The sequence below is a fragment of the Lytechinus pictus genome, chromosome 3, assembly GCF_037042905.1.
Source record: "Lytechinus pictus isolate F3 Inbred chromosome 3, Lp3.0, whole genome shotgun sequence".
Taxonomy (NCBI): Eukaryota; Metazoa; Echinodermata; class Echinoidea; order Temnopleuroida; family Toxopneustidae; genus Lytechinus; species Lytechinus pictus.
Window position 1 is genome coordinate 81,342,730 of NC_087247.1, and position 21,253 is coordinate 81,363,982.

The 21,253-nt window shown below is 35.0% G+C and overlaps 1 protein-coding gene across 2 annotated transcripts in view; it reads right to left on the reverse strand.

Annotated features, from left to right (window-relative positions):
* Positions 1 to 21,008, reverse strand: part of LOC129256626 (sorting nexin-4-like) — a 34,192-nt gene extending 13,184 nt beyond the window's left edge. Inside the window, exons 1-5 of one of the 2 annotated variants that reach the window (XM_064097805.1) lie at positions 20,929 to 21,008; positions 10,986 to 11,098; positions 6,210 to 6,357; positions 975 to 1,175; positions 299 to 354 (exon numbers count right to left, since the gene is read on the reverse strand). In XM_064097805.1, coding sequence (XP_063953875.1) covers positions 299 to 354; positions 975 to 1,175; positions 6,210 to 6,357; positions 10,986 to 11,098; positions 20,929 to 20,943 — 533 coding nt within the window. In that variant the 5' untranslated portion in view covers positions 20,944 to 21,008. Of the gene's footprint in view, positions 1 to 298; positions 355 to 974; positions 1,176 to 6,209; positions 6,358 to 10,985; positions 11,099 to 20,483; positions 20,798 to 20,928 lie in introns of those variants that run through there. The other variant, XM_054894783.2, reaches the window with a different exon arrangement.
* Positions 21,009 to 21,253: the final 245 nt, after the last annotated feature.

Sequence of the window (21,253 nt, forward strand, 5' to 3'; positions counted from 1 at the left end):
TCCTCATTTAAGTTAATTGAAAAATTATTCTGAATTTGAGAGTTGTAGGTTTTGCATACGATAGCAGGCATATGATGCCTGATGTTAAGATATATGCCATGGACTTGGAAAAGATTGTATTAAGTGCCTAATAAATGTTTTGTTTTGGTTATTATCATTAACAATGCTCCTGAGGTCATTGATCCTTATAATATCCCACATTCTTTTCACATGCATTGTGGAGACTATACATTGATGTTTTGATTTGATGTGTGACTGGAGTGTCCTATTTTACTGTATGAACCAATAGACAGTATACCTGTTTGGTTTCTTGAGTCTAAATGAGGCACTCAGGCTTTTGAGGCGAGAATCTTGCTGTTAATGAATGAAGTAAAATAAAATGCTATTACAAACCTCACAAGAAAGAAAAGTGTTAAAAAATCATGTTAATGATACAAATAGCACATTTAACAACATTAACTTGCCAATTAGGAAAATGTCAACAGGGTTAAGCAAAGATATCAATATTAAAGGTGGATAAAATCTGAAACAGATTATGATGTTATAAAACAGCTTCAAAACATGAAGGTATAAATCAATATCAAATCATAATTTCAAATACATGTATACAATCATGTACATGTATACAGAATTTAAATACAGGTGTGTCTGCCTGAGTCATATCTTGGGATTGCATAAATCTTGTTTGTCTTCATGTGAAAGATGTTACACATGTTATGCAAATTCTGGTATGAAATAAGAAAAGAGGGTCATCCATCATATCATGTGTGAGTGAATGCATGACTATCAAAGTTCATATGGCAAGGATTCAATATAATAATTAGTTTAATTATTTATCAGCAATTACAAGAGACCTTTTCACAATGATTTATAGATTACATCAGAACTGTTTCTACAAGAATGTGTATCTTGACTAACATAGTGAAATCTGCATGGTAACTTATGAAAAAAGGACTTGCAAAACTCTTTCCGACCTTTATTTGGAAGCCAGTGGAGTGAACCCTTTCTTTCCAACCTTCTGCATCCTGTAAGAAACCATGAAACAGCTCATCCTGACATAGCAATGGATGAGCAGCAACTCTCTGCAAGAAGCCCTCTAAAGCAATACGACGACGCTCTACAAAGTCTGCATCAAAGTTATCTACTGTGGATAACTGCTGCCACATTGCCATCATCTGAGAAGGAGATTCCATGATACATCACAATAAACTTTCAAGGAAATCACTGATTTTCTTCAATGTGGATTCCATATAGATGAAGTGATTCCAAAAGAGAATACAAAATAATACGAGCATGGTTGTTGAATACTTGGCAATGCTATCATGTATTTAGTGCCTATCATATTTTTTTAATTCAATTTTATCTATTCTTTGTATTGTGTTTTTGTATGCTCTTGTGCTATGTAAACATACATGTACATGTATATATTTCAGTCACTGGCTGCCAGTTATCATAAAAAAGTGGAACACCTCGGGCAATCTCGCCTGCATTATGCAATTCAATATAATAATAATAATAATGGATATTTAGAGGCGCTAAAAACAAAAAGTACCATAGCGCGTACAATGTATGAATAATAATTCAACATTTGCAATAATTACCACAATATTCAAGATAAAAAGGGAAATTAATTATTGAGGAATAAGGTATGACTTATGGGAAGATTTGAAGCCAAGAACACTGGAAGGATTTCTTATTGAAAGAGGGATAGCATTCCAAGTCTTCGCAGCTGCTACAGCAAAACGTTTTTCGGCAGAGGAAAGTTTTGACAAGGGAATGCGAAGTCTGCATGTGTCAGTGATTGAACAAAGATTACGAGAGGGTGTGTAGCAGCTATGCTGACTTTGAATACGACTAATGAATAATTATTCACAAAAGAACATTCTTATGATAATAGAAAACTATATTCATTTACCCTAAATGACCTTTGACCTTGATCATGTAACCTAAGATTTGTGCCAAACAATAAGTGATACTTGATTTAATACCATTTTGTCTTTGTTTCATGATCTAGATCCATAAACTTTCAAAGTTATGATGGCAATTCCACAATACCCCAACATGGTCAAAGTTCACTGACCCTAAATGACCTTTGAACTTAGTTATGTGACCTGAAACTCACACAGGATGTTCAATGATGCTTGATTACTCTTACATTCAAGTTTTATGAACTAGATTCGTAAACTTTCAAGGTTATGATAGTAATTCAACAAATACTCCCATTATTGCCAAAGTTCATTGACCCTATATGACCTTTGACTTTGGTCATGTGACCTGGAACTCACAGGATGTTTAGTGATACTTCATTGCTCTTATGTTCTAGTTTAATGAACTAGATCCATAAACTTTGAAAGTTATGATGGCAATTCAGCAATTACCCCCAATATGACCAAAGTTTGACCCTAAATGACCTCTGACCTTGGTCATGTGGCTCGAAACTCAGGCAGGATATTCAGTACTCTTATGTCCAAGTTTCATGAACTACATGTACCTCCATAAACTGTTTAAGTTATGATGAAATTTCAAAAACTTGACCTCAGTTAAGATTTTGATGTTGATTCCCCCGACATGGTCTAAGTCCATAAACCCCAAATGACCTTTGACCTTGGTCATGTGACTTGAAATTTAGGCAGGATATTCAGTAATACTTGATTAAACCTTATGTCCAAGTTTCATGAACTAGGTTCATATACTTTCAAATTTATGATGACATTTCAAAAATTTAACCTTGGTTAAGATTTCATGTTGATGACGCCACCGTCGGAAAAGCGGCGCCTATGCTATAGTCCGGCTCTGCTATGCAGGCGAGACAAACCATTCCTGTTCTAGTCTATTCTATTCTTTGATTACCCAAATGAAAAAGGAAACATCCCCATCAAACTTGAGAAGAAAAAAAAGAATGGACAGCAGCAGGAGGGAAGAAAAACATTTAACAACATTATATTATTTTACAAACAGACTTGTTTAAGACTTGGAATATGTACCCAAAAAGTGGTAGGTATGTGCCGCAGGCGAGACAAAAAACGGGGGCCTTGGAGCGGGCTTTTTGTAAAAAGGAGGGTCCTCAGAACGGGCTTTGGAACTACAAATTTTTGTGAAAACGGGGGTCCTTGGAACGGGTCGCCTGCGTGTGAGTGCATATGCATCCCTATGGAACGGGCATACATGCATGCAGCTAGCCCGGCGGCACGGGCGCCGGATGTGCTCGCACAGAGGCGATGGTCAGACAGCGCTCTGTGGCCGCTTTTCATCAAAATTGCAGCTCATTGTAGCAGATCAATGCGGCCGGAACGGCGTAATGAGAAATATGCGAAGATTTGGAACAGATTTCGTTCTTCCTTTTTCTTGATTTAAGAAGAAAATGCTATGCTTAGGAGCGGCTTTCTTTGCTCTTTTTTCTCAATAAGATAAAAATGCTATGCCTTGGAACGGAAATTTGAGTGTAAAAATGGGGGTCCCCTCCGCGGCAAATACCCACCACGCATTATATACTGAGTGCCCCCCCCCCCTTAGGGCTTACGTGCATGCAGCTAGCCCGGCGGCACGGGCGCTGGGTGCGCTCACGCAGAGGCGATGGTCAGACAGCGCTCTGCGGGCCGCTTTTCACCAAAAATGCAGCTCATTGTAGCGGATCAATGTGGCTGGAACGGCATAACAAAAAATATGCGAAGCCTTGGAATGGATTTCTTTCTTCTTTTTTTCTCGATAAGAAGAAAATGCTATGCTTTGGAGCAGCTTTCTTTGTTCTTTTTCTCAAAAAGATAAAAGTGCTATACCTTGGAACGCAAATTTGAGTGTAAAAATGGGGGTCCTCTCCGCAGCACACACCCACCACGCATTATATATCGAGTGCCCGGGGGGGATTGTATCAAACAAACCTGCTCGAAATCATAGGTAATCCATAATTCTGTTGCACAGCCTACTAATGAAATCATCTCGAGCCATAAAGTAATTTGTCAATGTTGAGGGATAGACTGGCATTTAGGATTTTGACTGAAAGCAAATGGTTTTTTATAGAGCAAAGGCCTGCCTAAAACTGGGATTTCAACTCTCACAATCATTTTTTAATTAGTTCAAATTCAATTCAATATTCAATATCAACTTAATATGCATGCAAAGGAGTTTTGGAAGTGTGTTTACATGTCTCCAGCATATGTATCAGTATGTGACATTAAAATTTGAGGATCTGTTTCAAAGCAGTCTATCTACATGTACTAGAAACATAAATAGTCAATGTAAACAATTTGTCTTGATACCAAACTGTGCTTGAATTTATATTGGAAAGCAACACCATATATTCAGAATGTTTACAAATATGTTTACAAATATGTTTACAAATATTTATAAAAAATTATTCAACAGATTTTGATTGCAGATCATATACTTATGCACTGTATTAACTTTAATTCTCTAAAATGCAAGCTACATTATTGTGTGCATATATCTCCTCTAGCTTAATGCTCATCGAAATTCCATGACATTTCAAGAAGAATTACTTCAAGAACGGCTTTGTACTTCTTCTCAGTTTCTTACAACCTTTAAGTCTAATCCTCATCAACCTTCTCCCAATATCGAAACAAGAACTAAAACCTTGAAAGAAATACTGGGTGACAATGGATCCATCATTTCTTGGCAAGAAACAAGTCACAGTTCAATCATTACAGTATGGGGCCATTTTAAATTTGTAAAATATGTACGGTACATTATAAAAAAGACTGAAAGAGGGAAACATTGTTCTACTTTAATACATTTGAATCATAATTCTTAGGCTAGTACCACAAACAAGAACCACAAATATAATTGTAATTTGTAGACATGATTATTTCAAGAGAGAGTTCCATCACACTTGTATTCCTTTCTGTCTTTAAAGCCCACCCACCACACTGACCAAGGAAGAAACTTGGTATTTATGTAATAAAGGTCCAATTCAAAAGAAGATCCGTGATAGAATCACGATTGACATCCATTGCAGTCAATCCACTTTTATGTTAATGTACAACTACAAGAATCTACATAATTATCTCAAAAAGGCACCGCAAAATGGTGGCATTTCATATTTGCGGCAGGGTTGTAATAAAAAACGTTTTTTATTGTTTTAAAACGTCTTTTTTTTACGAATGGTGCAAATTTTCGTTAATCAATTAAACCATACACAGTCTGATTTAAGCTCTTGATGTTTGAAATACATTTTTGGAGTAAGTAAGAGAAAACTACAATTTTTGTTACTGAATTTCCAAACGAAAAGTTCATATTTCCCCCAAAATTACTAAATCATGGAAATTGAATGCCAAAAAAAAAAACCCACTAAAGTTGACATTTTATAAGTTTATTACTCATACTGCATGTACATACACATGTTATAAATAAAGCCCTTGAACTGCTTATTTTTGCAATTGAGGAATTTAGATCAAGTGCATACAAAAACAAGTGGAATGCCTCTGGCTGTATAACCTGCATCACGTGATGCAATATAGCAGCAGTGCTGACTTTGAAAACTACTATAAAATAATTATTCATAAAAAAACACCATTCATTTAATGATACAATACTACGTTCATTGACATTTGACCTTGATCATGTCGGAGTCAAGGCGGAGGTTTGTAAATTATTATGCTTGTGCAACACTTCCATTTCATTCAAGTACTACTATGTATTTGAGCTTATTTTAAATAGTGTTTCTTTCCCTGTCCAAAAAGTGAGCACAACAATGAGATATGTTTGTTAAAATAAGAATATTCTTAATTAATATGGATTGATGCACAAATTGAACTGGGAAGAAAGGAAAATGACAAAGAGATGGAGAAAGGGAGAATGAAGGGGGAAAGAGAAAGAAAAGAAAAAAGAGTGGTGTTGAGAAAGAGTTTTAATTAGTTATCTAGAAAATAGTACACCTCTTCAGAAATAAAAGTATGAAAAAAACATTCATCTAAAATCACATCCATGCAAATTTACAACACAAAAGCCTATGCAGTGTTTTAAAACACGTTTTTTTGGTTAAAAAAACTGGTGTTTTAAAACATGTTTAATAAAACATGTTTTAAAACACACCGTTTAAAACATGCCAACCCTGATTTGTGGGTTGAAAGTATTCCTTTTAATAAACTGATTGACCACATGCGTACAAGTAATTTGGACTTAATCTTTGAAAAGCATGATTCTAGGGTAGAAAAGTGTGAGTAAACACAGCCGCAGAGGGTTCTCTTACTTACCCTTTTCTCTGGTAGGGGAGGTACTACAACATGTGGGAAAGTGACAACCAGATAGTTTCTCAACAGTTCAAACTCACTGTATCTTCTCCATAGGGAAGATGAATCCATAGTAAGCTTAGCAATGTTGTTAGAGTTATCCTTTACTCGGCTGTAATAATACAAAAACAATGCAATTTCCAGTTAGTAATGAAATATTTCTCATGCTGTTTAATATGATGATGGTGAAGACAATAACAACAACTACATAATGATAATCATAATCTTGACAGTGAATTAAATAAATGATAATGAAATCTACATAGAAATTATAATTCATACTAAATTACACTTTAAAAAATGGGTACTTGGGTTTCAACATATACACATACATGTACTGTAACTTTCAAATTCTGCACTCTTTAAACCCTATTGTTTAGCATAAAAACCAATGCCCCTCTATAGCACTTCTTCAAGTTCGTGTCATTAACCTCACCTGGGTGAAGGGTGGTATATTTTTATCAAACCCTGATCAAACCGTGTTGACCAAGAACAATGATTACCTAATAAATTATGATAACCACCATTATCTATCCAGCAAGTTGAGCTTATAAATACTTGTCATGAGGTTTTTCTTTAATATATATTACATGTTGTTAACATATTAATCATTGAAATAATCTTAGAATATGAAGGGTTACAATGTATGTTTTTCAAATAAATAGTGTACATTTGCACTTTCATCGTTTTGATCACAATTACCAATAAATTACAATGAAAAGGGGTGTTTTCAAATGTGTATAAATAATGCAATGTGGATTATCAAAAGATAATCTAGTATGATAGAAAGAGGTCATCAATCAAATTGAAATCATCTCGAGCTTGTCTTAATAGCTTCTCTCCATTTGTTATGACTCCATACATAGTCAGAGTACAAACACTACTTTCAATAATTTGACCTCTGGATTCAATATAAATTTAAGTTTTTAGAAAGATCAATGAAGGCAAATCAAGATGTATTTAATGTTGGCAGAAGTATGTTAGTAATGGGTAATCAACACGCATGTAATTCAGTTTATTAGGGTATGCTGAAATGCGAGTTACGTGGCCAAGTCAGAAGGTATGACAAAGCATTAGTCATGATCCGATGTACAGTTAAGAGGAGAAAATGAGGCAGATTTTGAACTGTTTTATCAAAGCACAGGTAAAGGACATGAACATGATTTGTTTTTCTTCAAAATGTTCACTTATCTTGATGGAAAGAAAAACAAAACTCACTTTGACATGAACTAGATCTACATGTCCATCACCCTTGCATCACATTTCTAGAACAATCTAGCACTAAAAATTCATGAACCCTCACAAACTTTCAGAACCTTTTCTCAATGTTTAAAGGGATGGTCCGGGCTGAAAGTATTTATAGCTTAATAAATAGAATATAATTCACTGAGCAAAATGCCGAAAATTCCATCAACATCGGATGACAAATAACAAAGTCATTGAATTTTAAAGTTTAGCAATATTTTGTGAAAAGAAAACAGTCGTCATGAATATTCATTAGGTGGACTGATGATGTCACATCCTCACTTGTTCTTTTGTATTTTATTATATGAAATTAAGTTTATTCAAATTTTTTCCTCCAAGAACTAGAAAAATTGGATTGACAACTGATTTAGTGCATTAGATATTTATTGCTGCAACTTATTTCATTATAAGGGAGACATATTATTAAAACAAGTATGAAATAATGAAAAAATTATGATTTTATGTAATAACATAAGAAAACAGAAAGTGGGGATGTGACATCATCAGCCCACCTAATGAATATTCATGACGACTGTTTTCACAAAATATTGCTAAACTTTAAACTTCAATTACTTTATCATTTGTTATCCGATTTTGATGAAATTTTCGGCATTTTGCTTAGTGAATTCTACTCTATGTATTAAGATATAAATATTTTCAGCCCGGACCATCCCTTAAGTATAATGTTATATGATTTAAGTAATATGTGACTTCGTGAGTAGAATGTAATTGTATATAAATTTCATTTATCTCATTTGTATTGTAGTCTAATGAATTTTGATAAATGATTTTTTTTTTTTTATTTCTTGTCAAGTTAATAAATTTGTGAAGAGCATTAGGAGAAATAGAGATAATTAACATAGTATTTTCACAATTAATATGATTTATTGCCTTATACCAATGTTCTTTATAACTACAAAAGATGCTCAACCAATATTTGATTGTTTCACATCATTTTGTAATCAGTAAGAAGTAATATTACAATCTTCTTTTCGTTTTTCTGCTTTACCAGCTGTCATCTCAAAAACTTCACTAATGTTATTGATTAGGTATCTGCAATTAATTAAAGGAAAGAGTACAATTGTGAGCGATATCAGAATTTTTTTTTAAAGCACGCCTTCATTGACACCAGGTCTGCACTTACTTCCGCCCAAGCAAATCGCTCCTGGATTTTCGCCAGATAAGAGATGTCGGTGCGAAAGGGTACATTTTTTTCTTCGCCGGGGAAGTAAGAAATGCGTGCCGGAGAAGTTCGCCATCAAATTTCGCCGCAGAAGAGACCAGTTTGAAAGGGGTATTAACCTCCTCAATAGTAAAACTTGGATAACTGAATATTGTTTGCTCAGATTGATTGTACAAACTAGACTGTGTTTATTTCCCATATTCTTGCTACAAATTGATACTTAGTTTTATATTTCAAATTTTGTTTCTAAGAAAGTAGTAAAATATTTGATTTCATTAAAATGTATGAATAATTGCATGCAATTATTCAATAAATCATATGAATTAAGCAACCATGGAGTGTTAACAAAAATATGTATTTTATTTCTTAGTTTGAAGTTTTTGAAAAAAAAGGAAAGCCATTTTGATGAATGGATTTAATAAAATAATGTATTTCATAGTAGAGTATGAAACTGGTTATAAGAAATATAAGTAAAATGTAAGTTTTTTTTCATAATTAGCAAATAATGATACAGAAATTAAAAGGGATTATTGATTTATTTCATTGTTTCTCATAAAGGATAAGCATTAAAAGATCAAGATTGAATCATAAATATTTTCATTACCTCTCGAGATGACAACGGTCCCTCAAAACAAAATGAACAATAAAAATGTTGAACTTTAAAATATGTAGGTGACAACTAGAACAAAGTAAACTGGTATGCATATATACATGTAAATTGAAAATGAAAACAAAAATGGAAAAATATATAAATTTGAGGGGAAAATACTGATATTTAAAAACAACTGAGAAAAACACATGTAGAGTGTATTTCTATTTTCAAGGAGTGTTTTTCCAGTTGAACATTTTAACAGATTCCTTTACTTATATAGCTCCGTCTATCTACAAATGATCAACTCTGAGGTGTAATGTTATCATTAGCCAGGCCTTAGCTCAAGGTGACACTTCCAGTGCTTAGTAAATTCAAGGAATTAATCCTGTCGGGTACCCATTCACCTCACCTGTGAAGAGCAAGATTATTATGAATGGGATTTAAATCCATTACCATTTATGTGAAATTAGGACCCATAACCACCAGCCCATGATGTACCCCTAATTATTTGAAAATTCAGATATGTCATTTGAGTTTTCAGGTTGATTAATACAAATATCAATTTTTATGTCATACATTAAATCAAGGAGAATTGTAAAAGGCATACTACTGTGTTACATGTACCTATATAAAAGTTTATTGAAATTGATCAAATATTTTCCGCAATTTATACTTTTTAATAATAATTTCCATATTATCCCAGCCATGGCGTATTTTCCTTCAGCAAGAAATTTATCCAAACTGTGCTGCACTCGACCCAGATGAGGTGAATGGGTACCCGGCAGGAGTAATTCCTTGCATGCACTGAGCGCCGGTGATGGTAGCTCGAGCTAAAGCCGGGGCAATAATAGCAGCGCTTTGTATCCTCAGGCAAAAAGCGCTTTATAAATCCAGCTATTATTATTATTATATTACCTAACCCACGGCTGAGTAAAGAAAAACTGATCACAAAAAATAAGACCAATCTTGTAGTTACAGAAAGAACTTTGAAAGAGAGCAAATTACACTACAAAAATGTTGACCTATTAAATCAGTTGCCCTTTCTAAAGAAAAAAGAAGAAAACTTCGTCGCGAGATGGCTGTTATCCTTCACCAAGGTTTTTAGATAGGATTTGTTGGAATGACATCACATGGGGTTATAGTGTCGGGTCAGGCAATCGCAAAACCTGACCATTCAAGAAAAGGGCCCCCTAATTCCGGAAAGATCGGGTCTAGCTTACCCGACCATTCGAAAATTTTGCTATAATTTTCACAAAACATCAGGTAAATTAGACCCGACCTTTCGGGAATTGGGGGGGGGGGGCTTTTCTCGAATAGTTGGGTTGTGCAATTGCCCGACCAGATGCAATAACCTGATGTGGTGGCACAAGTCACTGTCATTATCTTTGTTCTTGATGTTGATGGTGAGCAATGCTATTTCAAGTCTTGTTTTGAAACATTACAAATTTAGTGATTGGATATCGGAAAGCTACAGACAAAGATTATATCCTGAAATTTTCAGCCCATTTCATGATTGGGAGAAAGCTTCATATAAAAAGTATTTTGATCAGGTACTTGATGATCTTCCTATCAAAACTGTTCTGGGGCAAGTCTAGTATGTGTATGGATGGGAATAGTGACATGAACTTTGGGTGGACTTCACAAATCTTATAATTAGCTTTAATGAGACAAGGAAAAATGGCACTGAAAAAATCAAAACCAAGACTAGGTGATTACTTACCATGTTTCCACCAGATAGACAGTGAAAACATCTTTTATACCCATAGCAGCATTTCCTGTTCTTTTCTCTTGTTCAGTCACACTGATCTCAACAACCTCTAATAGACTCCCATCCTAAAATAAATAGAGAACAAAGTATTATCTCAACCACCTACCTTCCCATCCTAAAATTAATATAAAAAAGAGAATGAACTAGAATTTTAATTCGTCATGAGGACGAATTAGGTGATCTGTCTCTGATTTCATGATCAGGAAGGCAATCAGCATGTTTATTGAGATCTATATGATCATCATGATGAAAACTGAACTTCTCTTACGAAAAGAATGTGTTGAATACTCTTGAAAAAGAGGGAAATGAAAAAGTTGTGTAAAAAAGTGTGGGTCATACACATATTGTACAGGAACATTGTACATTAAAAGGGATTTTAATATCTTTTATTGTCCAATGTTTTATTTTATATACATTGTAATGGTCATAAAGGACCATTTGTGATATGTTGAAAAGAAAAAACAAAGAAAAAGAAATTTCTCATGTTCACCCCTGCCCCTTGGGCTCGAACCCTGGACCCTAAGGACGCAAGTCTCATGCCTTACCCATTGAGCTACACACTTCCCATAGGCTTTACAAATAGGCAAAACGAGAGGATCTCAAATCCAATTTTGCAAGTGAAATACGGGCATGATCCCGGCATCTGATCGGAAAATGGAGACCACACTTGCGATAGCTTGCAATCTCAGCTACAACATACTCCAAGCTCAGAGAAAACCGACTGAAAGAAATGGAGATATGGCTCGCGAAATAGAGGAATGTAAAATCCAGTTTTGAGAAAAAGCCATTTCCCATAGAGAATGCATACAAAATGAGCGAAAATGACATGTCTCTATAACTTGCCATTTTTCAGGATAATCCGTTCCTTTAAATGTAAATATAGCCATCAAATTCGAAAGAGTATGTCCTGCAGCTACAACATATTGAAAACTGAGCGAAAATTGGCCAATATTTATGGAGTTAGAGTCAAATTTGCATAATTATGATGACGTCATAAGTAGGAAAATGGAAATTTTGAGTTCCGACGCCATTTTGATGACGTCATGATAAAATTTCGGGTCAAATGTGACATGAAATCATATCCCCCATCTATACTCTATTCGAATATGAAAAAAAAATTGGTGGTCAACGGACTACCTGAAGAGCTATAATGAATTTTGTATAGGCATGTTTTTGCACATATATTGTCTATGGTTAGTGCGCGCGCGCGTGCGTGCTGTAAACTTTGATGGAGGCTAATTCCGTTATTAATTGTCGTAGAAGGTTGATCAAGGTATCAAGTTGTTCAGAATTATATTAGCGGTGCATTGATATGAAAAAAAATGGCGATCCCATGTTGAATAGTGCCGTTACGCGCGAGAACGCGCGCGCAAATTTTTGAAATGCTTAAAATGACCTGATTCATACTCTACTTTGGTCAAAAAGTGATTTTGAGCATTTTCAAATTTTGACGCGCGTGTACGCACACGTCGTGACCTTTACATGACCTTTGATGACATGGACAGTTGACCCTTGACCTGAAGTTAATGTGATGTAAATATTGTTAATTTTTGATAATCGATGAAGATATGAAGAATGAAGATATGATTGATTATGTGATTTTACAAAATGGCGTCTAGATGACGTCATGATGACCTTTTGACCTTGTTTTATACAGATGACATGATAAGTCCCCATATCTGATGATATTTTGAAGAAAGTTGATCATGTTGATTTGGAGATTTTATGGTCACAAGAAAAGGGCGGAAAAATAAAAATAAATAATAAAGAAATAAAAGAAATAAAAAAGAAAATTCGTACGAAATTAATAGTTGATCTGTCGATTGACATATCATCTAACTAGAACTTTAATTCGTCTTGAGGACGAATTAGGTGATCTGTCTGTGATTCTCATGATAATGATCAAATTTTCGATCATGATCACCATGTTAATGCAGATCAATATGATCCTCATGATAAAAAATCGTACTTTTTTAACGAATGAACATGTTGATTACTGTTGAAAGACAGGGATTTAGAAGGTTGTGTAAAAAGGTCTTGTTTCTTTAGAGAATGTCAATTCCAACTTCGCAAGTGACAACACGAAATTGTGACCATAATGTTGACAAAACACAATGATTTAGAATCCAGTTTTGAGAACATAAAATCAGTAGCAAGTCTTCAGTTCGGAGTTCCCTCATGGGCAATTTTTGCCTACATTTCTTTCATTGTGATACGGAGATTTTAAAGCAAGATGTTATTTGAGCTGCCTTACATAGCCGGATGCAGAAATTGCATAGACCAGGTGACTTGAATAGCAAACCAATGACCACTGATGAAAGTAGAGGTTGCATTTCTTATTTTGAATACGTTAGCATGCTGTTATTACAATGTACCTGGCCAACTGTGAAATACCAGTTGCTAGTGCACGCATTGTTATTTTTTGTTGATCTCATAAAACACACAATTTAAAAGAATAATCAAGACATCATAGTTGGTCCTTATATCTCGTTAAATATTGAAAACCATCATATCACTTTAGTACAAATGAAGTTCTTCTTATCATGCCCAGAATAGAACTCCAAACTGGCTTATAGGGGTTACACGCAAAATGAGACCCCCCCCCCAAAAAAAAAAAAAAACAACATATTCTGAAGGGTTTCGAACCAGGGACCATCGCATTACAAGGCAGATGCACTAACCATCAGACCATAGTAATTGCCATACATTTGCAAGGCAACGGTAAAACATAACCTCAAATTGAATTTTTCAAGTGCAAATTTAACATAATGGTATACTTCTATACATTGTTCTTATTAATGATGATCTCTTTCAGAAAATGATAAGGATATAAAGTAATTAGTAAGAATATAGAACCAGCTACAATATCTCGAAAACTGGACGAAAAACGACCAACAACTACGGAGTTATAGTCATATTTGCAAAATTATTAAAACGTCATAACACAAAAAATGAAAATTTTAGTTCCGACGCCTTTTTGATGACGTCATGGTAAAATTTAGGGTCAAATGTGACATGAAATCATATCTACAATTCATACTTCATCCGAATAGAAAAGAAAATTTAGGGGTCAACGGACTACTAGAAGAGTTATTTCGAATTTTGTAAACGCATGTTTTTCCACATTTTTGGCCTACTGTGAACGCGCGCTTGCGCGCCTAATGCAAACTTTGACGGAGGCTAATTCCTTTATTACTGGTCGTAGAAGGTCGGTCAAGGTATCAAATTATTTAGAATTTCATAATAAATGCATTGACGTAAAAGAAAGTGCGATTCTACGTCGGATACGGACGTTACGCGCGCGTTCACGCGCGTGAAAACATGTGAGCGCGCAAATTCCTGAAATGCTTTAAATGACCTGAACCGTAATCTACTTTGATCAAAAAGTGATTATGAGCATTTTAAAACTTTGACGCGTGCGTACATGCGCGTCGTGACGTGTACATGACCTTTGATGACATGGACAGTTGACCCTTGATCTGAAGTTAATTTTGATGTTAATATTGTTAATTTTTGATGATTGATGATGAAGATATGATTGATAATGTGATTTTACAAAATGGCGCGTAGATGACGTCACGATGACTATTTGACGTCGAACTTGTTTCGTACACATTGCATGATAACTTTGCATAACTGATCATATTTTGATGAAAATTGATAGAGCACTTTTTCTGATTTTGGTGGAACAAGAAAAGGGTGGAAAAAGAAAAATAAACTAGAATTTTAATTCGTCTTGAGGACAAATTAGGTGATCTGTCTGTCATTCTCATGATCACGATCTAATTTTCGATCATTATAACCATGTCAATGCAGATCAATATGATCATCATGATAATAAACGGACTTTTAATAACGAAAGAACATACCGGGTATTAAATACAGCTGAAAGACAAAAAATTAGGTTGTGTAAAAGATCTTGCTTTATTAGAGAATTCCAAATGCAATTTCGCAAGTGACTACACGAAATAGTGAAAATAATGTTGCCGGAATCCATGAATGTAGAATCAAGTTTTGAGAAAAATCAGTACTAATAGAGGTTACACACAAATACATGAGCAAAAAAAAAATAAATTTAAGTTAGTTTCGAACCAAGGACCCTTTGCTTTGCAAGGCATGTGCGCTATCCATTAGACCACAAAGCTTCTCATACTCTCATCATTCAAAGAATGAATATTATCTCCAATTGCCTTATGACAGTGACAATTGGCATTGTGATATGCCTCTATAAATAATCAATTTTTAAGGATAAATAATTAATATAAATGACAATTTTAGGAAATATTTAGTAAGAGTATAGGTTTAGCTACAATATGTCGAAATCTGGGCGAAAAATGACCAACATTAACGGAGTTATAGTCATATTTGCAAAATTATTAAAACGTCATAACACAAAAATGGAAAATTTTAGTTCCGACGCCATTTTGATGACGTTATGATAAAATTTAGGGTCAAATGTGACATGAAATCACATCTACAATTTATACTCTATCCGAATATAAAAGAAAATTGAGGGGTCAATGGACTATCTGAAGAGTTATATTGAATTTTGTAAAGGCATGTTTTTGCACATATTTGGCCTATTGTGAACGCGCGTGGCGCGTGATTCAAACTTTGATGGAAGCTAATTCCTTTACTACTGGTCGTAGAAGGTTGATCGAGGTATCAAATTAATCAAAATTTTATAATAAATGCATTGACGTAAAAGAAACAGCGATTTCACAATGCGTAACGACGTCACGCGCGTGAAAACGTGTGAACGCGCAAATTCTTGAAATGCTTCAAATGACCTGAAACGTACTCTACTTTGATCAAAAAGTGATTTTGAGCATTTTAAAATTTTGACGCGCGCGTACATGCGCGTCGTGACCTGTACATGACCTTTGATGACATGGACAGTTGACCCTAGATCTGAAGTTAATTTGATATTAATATTGTTAATTTTTTATGATTGATGATGAAGATATGATTGATAATGTGATTTTACAAAATGGCGCGTAGATGACGTCACGATGACCTTTTGACCTTGAACTGGTTTCATACAGATGACAGGATAAGTCCCCATATCTGGTGATATTTTGAAGATAATTGATAATGTAGATTTTGAGATTTTATGGCAACAAGAAAAGGGCGGAAAAAAAAAAAATAAATAATAAATAAATAAAGAAATAAAAAAGAAAATTTGTACGAAATTAATAGTTGATCTGTCGATTGACAGATCACCTAATGAATAAAAAAGAAAATTCGTACGAAATTAATAGTTGATCTGTCGATTGACGGATCACCTAATTATAACGTAACTTAATACCCTTTCTTATGGCAGTTTCTTAACTCCATATTATTTTCATGTTAACACAGGCAAAATTCCTGCCTTACCCTGATAAAAGAAATATTTGTTCTTACACAAATTTTTAAAGCCTTGACAACATGTATAGTGGAAGCTTTTAACAAATGCTTATCTTTGACTGGACATCCACGATAGATCTGTTATGACTAGGGCATGCATGGAGCACTGTTCTTGGTTTGGCTGGGTCTCTATTCTCATGAGCTCTAAGCCTGTTTTTTTCAGGCATGAGCACTGGAATTGCCCCACTAATTGCCCCACTAAAGTCTCATACTATTGGTGGAGTTAATTCAGTTTGCGGAAACATTGTATGAACAGAACGTTGACTAATACCCCGTTTAGATCTGCCAAAATTCTGGAGTGCCTCCGGAGGTTACCGCAGGTCTTTCTAGACAAGTCGTTTGATCTAAAAAGGTCTCGGCACAAAGGACAAAGCACGAATCTGAAGTAATCATGAGGGAAAATACACCCTAGACAGTCTAGCACAATCGCGAGATCACACTACGTGATCCACTGTTGGACTGTAGATCCAAACAGTCTCAGCGTAAACATGGCATACATGTAGAAAATGGAAGTCCTTTATCTGAGCACATAGCCTCGATCGTTGTGCAGCGTGCGCTTTCTCCCATGACAACGCAATTTGCGAGTCCATAGGGAGACGATGTACCTCGCAATTACCGCAGATGATCTAAATGGCCCCTCGTGTTTTGATAAAAAATTTCATGTTGTGTTCGCTCCAAATGATTGTCTAGTATGACACCAGTGAAAGAGATGGATCTAAACCGGTATCAGCTTAACCCAACACTAGGGCTAACTTGCCATTAAGCCTCACCTTTAATACATTGTTATAAAAAGAGATATTTGACTTTGAGAACTTTGAGAAAAGTTAACTAGTGTGCCCTATGGAAAAAAGGCTTGCCTTAAAAATACCAAAATGTATATATTAAGACCTGTTAATGATATAAGATGCATACATACATGTAGTTACATAGAAATTTGGCTTCCATTGCCAAATCACAAAATGTGGTGCTCCAAATCCTGTTGTATTTATTAAATTCATGAAAAAAATCCAAAAATAGCCTCATTTCAAATATAGATCACGAGCTAATTACCATGTTTAACATACATGTACTCAAATGAAAATTATTCTCTATATTCAGTCCTAATAATTCTGACCCACTTCATGCATGAACATATTCCATTGCCATATCGTCCCATCATCATCTCCATTACAATTATCATCAACACCATCAACATCATCATCATCATAATCATCATCATCATCATCACCATGATCATCTACAACATAAGCAGCAGAAGAAGAAGCAGCAGCAGCAGTAAGTCAGCCAAATTGAAAGATCCAAAGAATCTGTATCAAACAACTAATACATGTAATCTGTATCAGACAACATGTATCTTATCAAAATCCACAAAATCTTAAGTAGATGAAAAAGTAATATTTTATTTAAATCCTATCACAAAAGAAATGTACTTTATACATGTACATACTTGTATCTGGTTGATTTTCTTAAGATGAGGGAGTGAGGAAATTGAAGATGATACCAGCCCACAAAAGTAGTAATTTGAAAACATGATCGCGAATACAATTACCATGTTTATTGACATCAATACGATGATCATATTGAAAACTAAACTTTTATAAGAAAAAGAACATGATGAATACTCTTGAAAAGAGAAAAATGAGAAACTTTGGAAAATAGGTGTAAATGATACACATGGTACATGTGCATATTATATTAAAAGGATTTTTTTAAACTATTTTATTGTGCAATGTTTTAACTTATATACCTTGTAATGGTCATGAAGGACCATTTGTGAAATGTTGAAAAGAAAAAGAAAAAAAAATCTCATGTTCACCCCTGGGTTCCAACCCTTGACCCTAAGAACGCAAGTCTGATGCCTTATCAACTGAGCTACACTATTTCCCATAGACTTTACACATAAGCACTATTTCCCATAGACTTTACACATATGCAAATTGAGAGGATCTCAAATCCAATTTTGCAAGTGAAATACGGGCATGATCTCGGCATCTGATCAGAAAATGAAGACCACAGTTGCGATAGCTTACAATCTCACCTACAACATACTTCAAGCTCAGAGAAAACCGACAAAAAGAAATGAAGATATGGCTCGCGAAATAGAAGAATGTAAAATCAAGTTTTGAGAAAAAGTCATTTTCCATAGAGATTGCACACAAAATGAGCGAAAATGACATGCCTCTATAACTTGCCATTTTTCAGGATGATCCATTCCTTTAAAAGAAAATATAGCCATCAAATTAAAAAGAGTATGTCCTCAGCTACAACATATTGAAAACTGAGCGAAAATTGGCCAATATTTGAGGAGTTAGTGTCAAATTTGCATAACTATGATGACGTCATAGGTAGCAAAGTGGGAATTTTGAGTTTCGACGCCACTTTGATGACGTCATGATAAAATTAAGGGTCAAATGTGACATGAAATCATATCTCCCATTTATACACTATTGGAATATGAAAAAAAAAATTGGGGGTCAACGGACTATCTAAAGAGCTATAATGAATTTTGTATAGGCATGTTTTTGCACATATATTGTCTATGGTTAGTGCGCGCACGCGTGCGTGCTGTAAACTTTGATGGAGGCTTATTCCGTTATTACTTGTCGTAAAAGGTTGATCAAGGTATCAAATTATTCAGAATTATATTATCAATGCATTGATATAAAGAAAATGGCGACCCTATGCTCTATAGTGCCGTTACGCGCGAGAACGCGCGTGTAACCGTGCGCGCGCACAAATTTTTGAAATGCTTAAAATGACCTGATTCGTACTCTACTTTGGTCAAAATGTGATTTTGAGCATTTTAAAATTTTGACGCGCGCATTCGCACGCATCGTGACCTTTACATGACCTTTAATGACATGGACAGTTGACCCTTGACCTGAAGTTAATGTGATGTAAATATTGTTAATTTTTTAAAATTGATAATGAAGATATGATTGATAACGTGATTTTACAAAATGGCGTCTAGATGACGTCATGATGACCTTTTGACCTTGAACTTGTTTTATACACATCACATGATACGTCCCCATATCTGATGATATTCTGAAGATAATTGATCATGTAGATTTGGAGATTTTGTGCTAACAAGAAAAGGGCGGCAAATAAAGAAAAATAATAAATAAATAAAAAAGAAAATTCGATTGACAGATCACCTAATAATAAATAAATAAAAAAGAAAATTCGTACGAAATTAAGAGTTGATCTGTCGATTGACAGATCACCTAATTACCCCTTCATACTAATTAGCGGCTTATGAGTCATTAAAGGATTTCTGTGGACTGCAAGATTGTGACTTTAAAAAACAGAAACGAGCCACCTGTTGTTTCATGTTGTTGGTATACATGTACATGCAAGCCTACTTCATTAAAACCCCCGTCACACTAGAGGCGGAATGAGCCGGAATGCCGTCGGAATGAAAATTCTTGGTACATTCCTGGATATTCGAAGCGCATTCTAAAAATTCTGACTGCATTCTGAGTGCATTCCAGACATTCGGGTCCATTCTTGTGACCGGCCCGAATGTTTTGCTCATGTTCAAAACTGTCGAAGTGCATTCGAAGTGGAGAAATATTGAATGACATTCGAAGTGCCGTGCTCTCTGACTGCATTCTACATATTCTTACGACATTCTAACAGCATTCTTAATATTCTTCCTGTGTTCCGACTGTATTCGAGCTGCATTTGACAGTCAATACACCCGGAATGTGCAAGAATCATTCAAGGCGGGATCAAAGGACGTTCTAAGTATTTGAACGACATTTTTGCAAAAGTAGTGAAAATTTCAAATTCCCTCCCGAATGTGGCACGAATTTTGAAAGTTCTTCATTCCAGCTGGTTCTGCTCGATTCCTGCTGATTCCGAATAAGTGTGACGGGGGTAGAAAACATTATCATCTGTTGAACTAAGAAACATGGACAATCAATAATGCACTGTATCAAGAGTATACAAGTCAAACAGGTACAGTGTATTTGTACAGTATGCACATACTTCCAGTGTATCTCAATGTGATCTGCTCTAGCAGTAGCCCAATACACTCACCATCACCAATTTTGGTGCCTTGATTTCTCGAAGCATCTTCGGAGTACGCCCACCAGACAAGCGTCCGATCCTACTATAACCTTTCTGAATGTCCACCATATGTCCAGCAAAGTGACAACAATAAGCTCCAAAATAAGATAATACAGCTAAATAGAGTTCAGGAAGCTTGTCTTAATAGTGTTCCTCTAAATTAATTCTGGCTTATGTGTGATTTATTAGGATTGGAGAATGAGGGTGGAGGATGGCTGATGTAGAGAGAGCACTGTATGCATAATATCAAGTGTGACTCACACCCATAATTTGCTGGTTTCATCTCCTTTTCCCCCAACTGTTCCTCATCTACTCACCTCTCTCTCTCTCATCAAGGGGGTACTCTAATAAACACACATACATGCATGTACACACATAGACACATACTGTATATCATTACATGTTTTTAGCTTACCGTTATCTCTCCCATTCTCAATCTCCTTGCCCTTAAAATCACAGTTTCTTTTCCTCATCTGCACTCGCCACCTCTTGACCACTTCTTTCTCTCTCTCTTCTACCTCTTTCTCCCTCTCTTTCTATCTCCCAATTTCTCAGAGAATATGCTTGGTAAAAGGCAACCATAGCATTAAATTTATTCATTAATCTTCCTTGCTCATTCAAGATTATCTACAGAAATAGAGCAAAGATTATTGATATGACCATACTTTGCTCAAAAGAATGGAAGGATGGGTAAATGAAGGTTACAGAAATTGAAGGAAAGAGGAACAAGTGGAATGCCT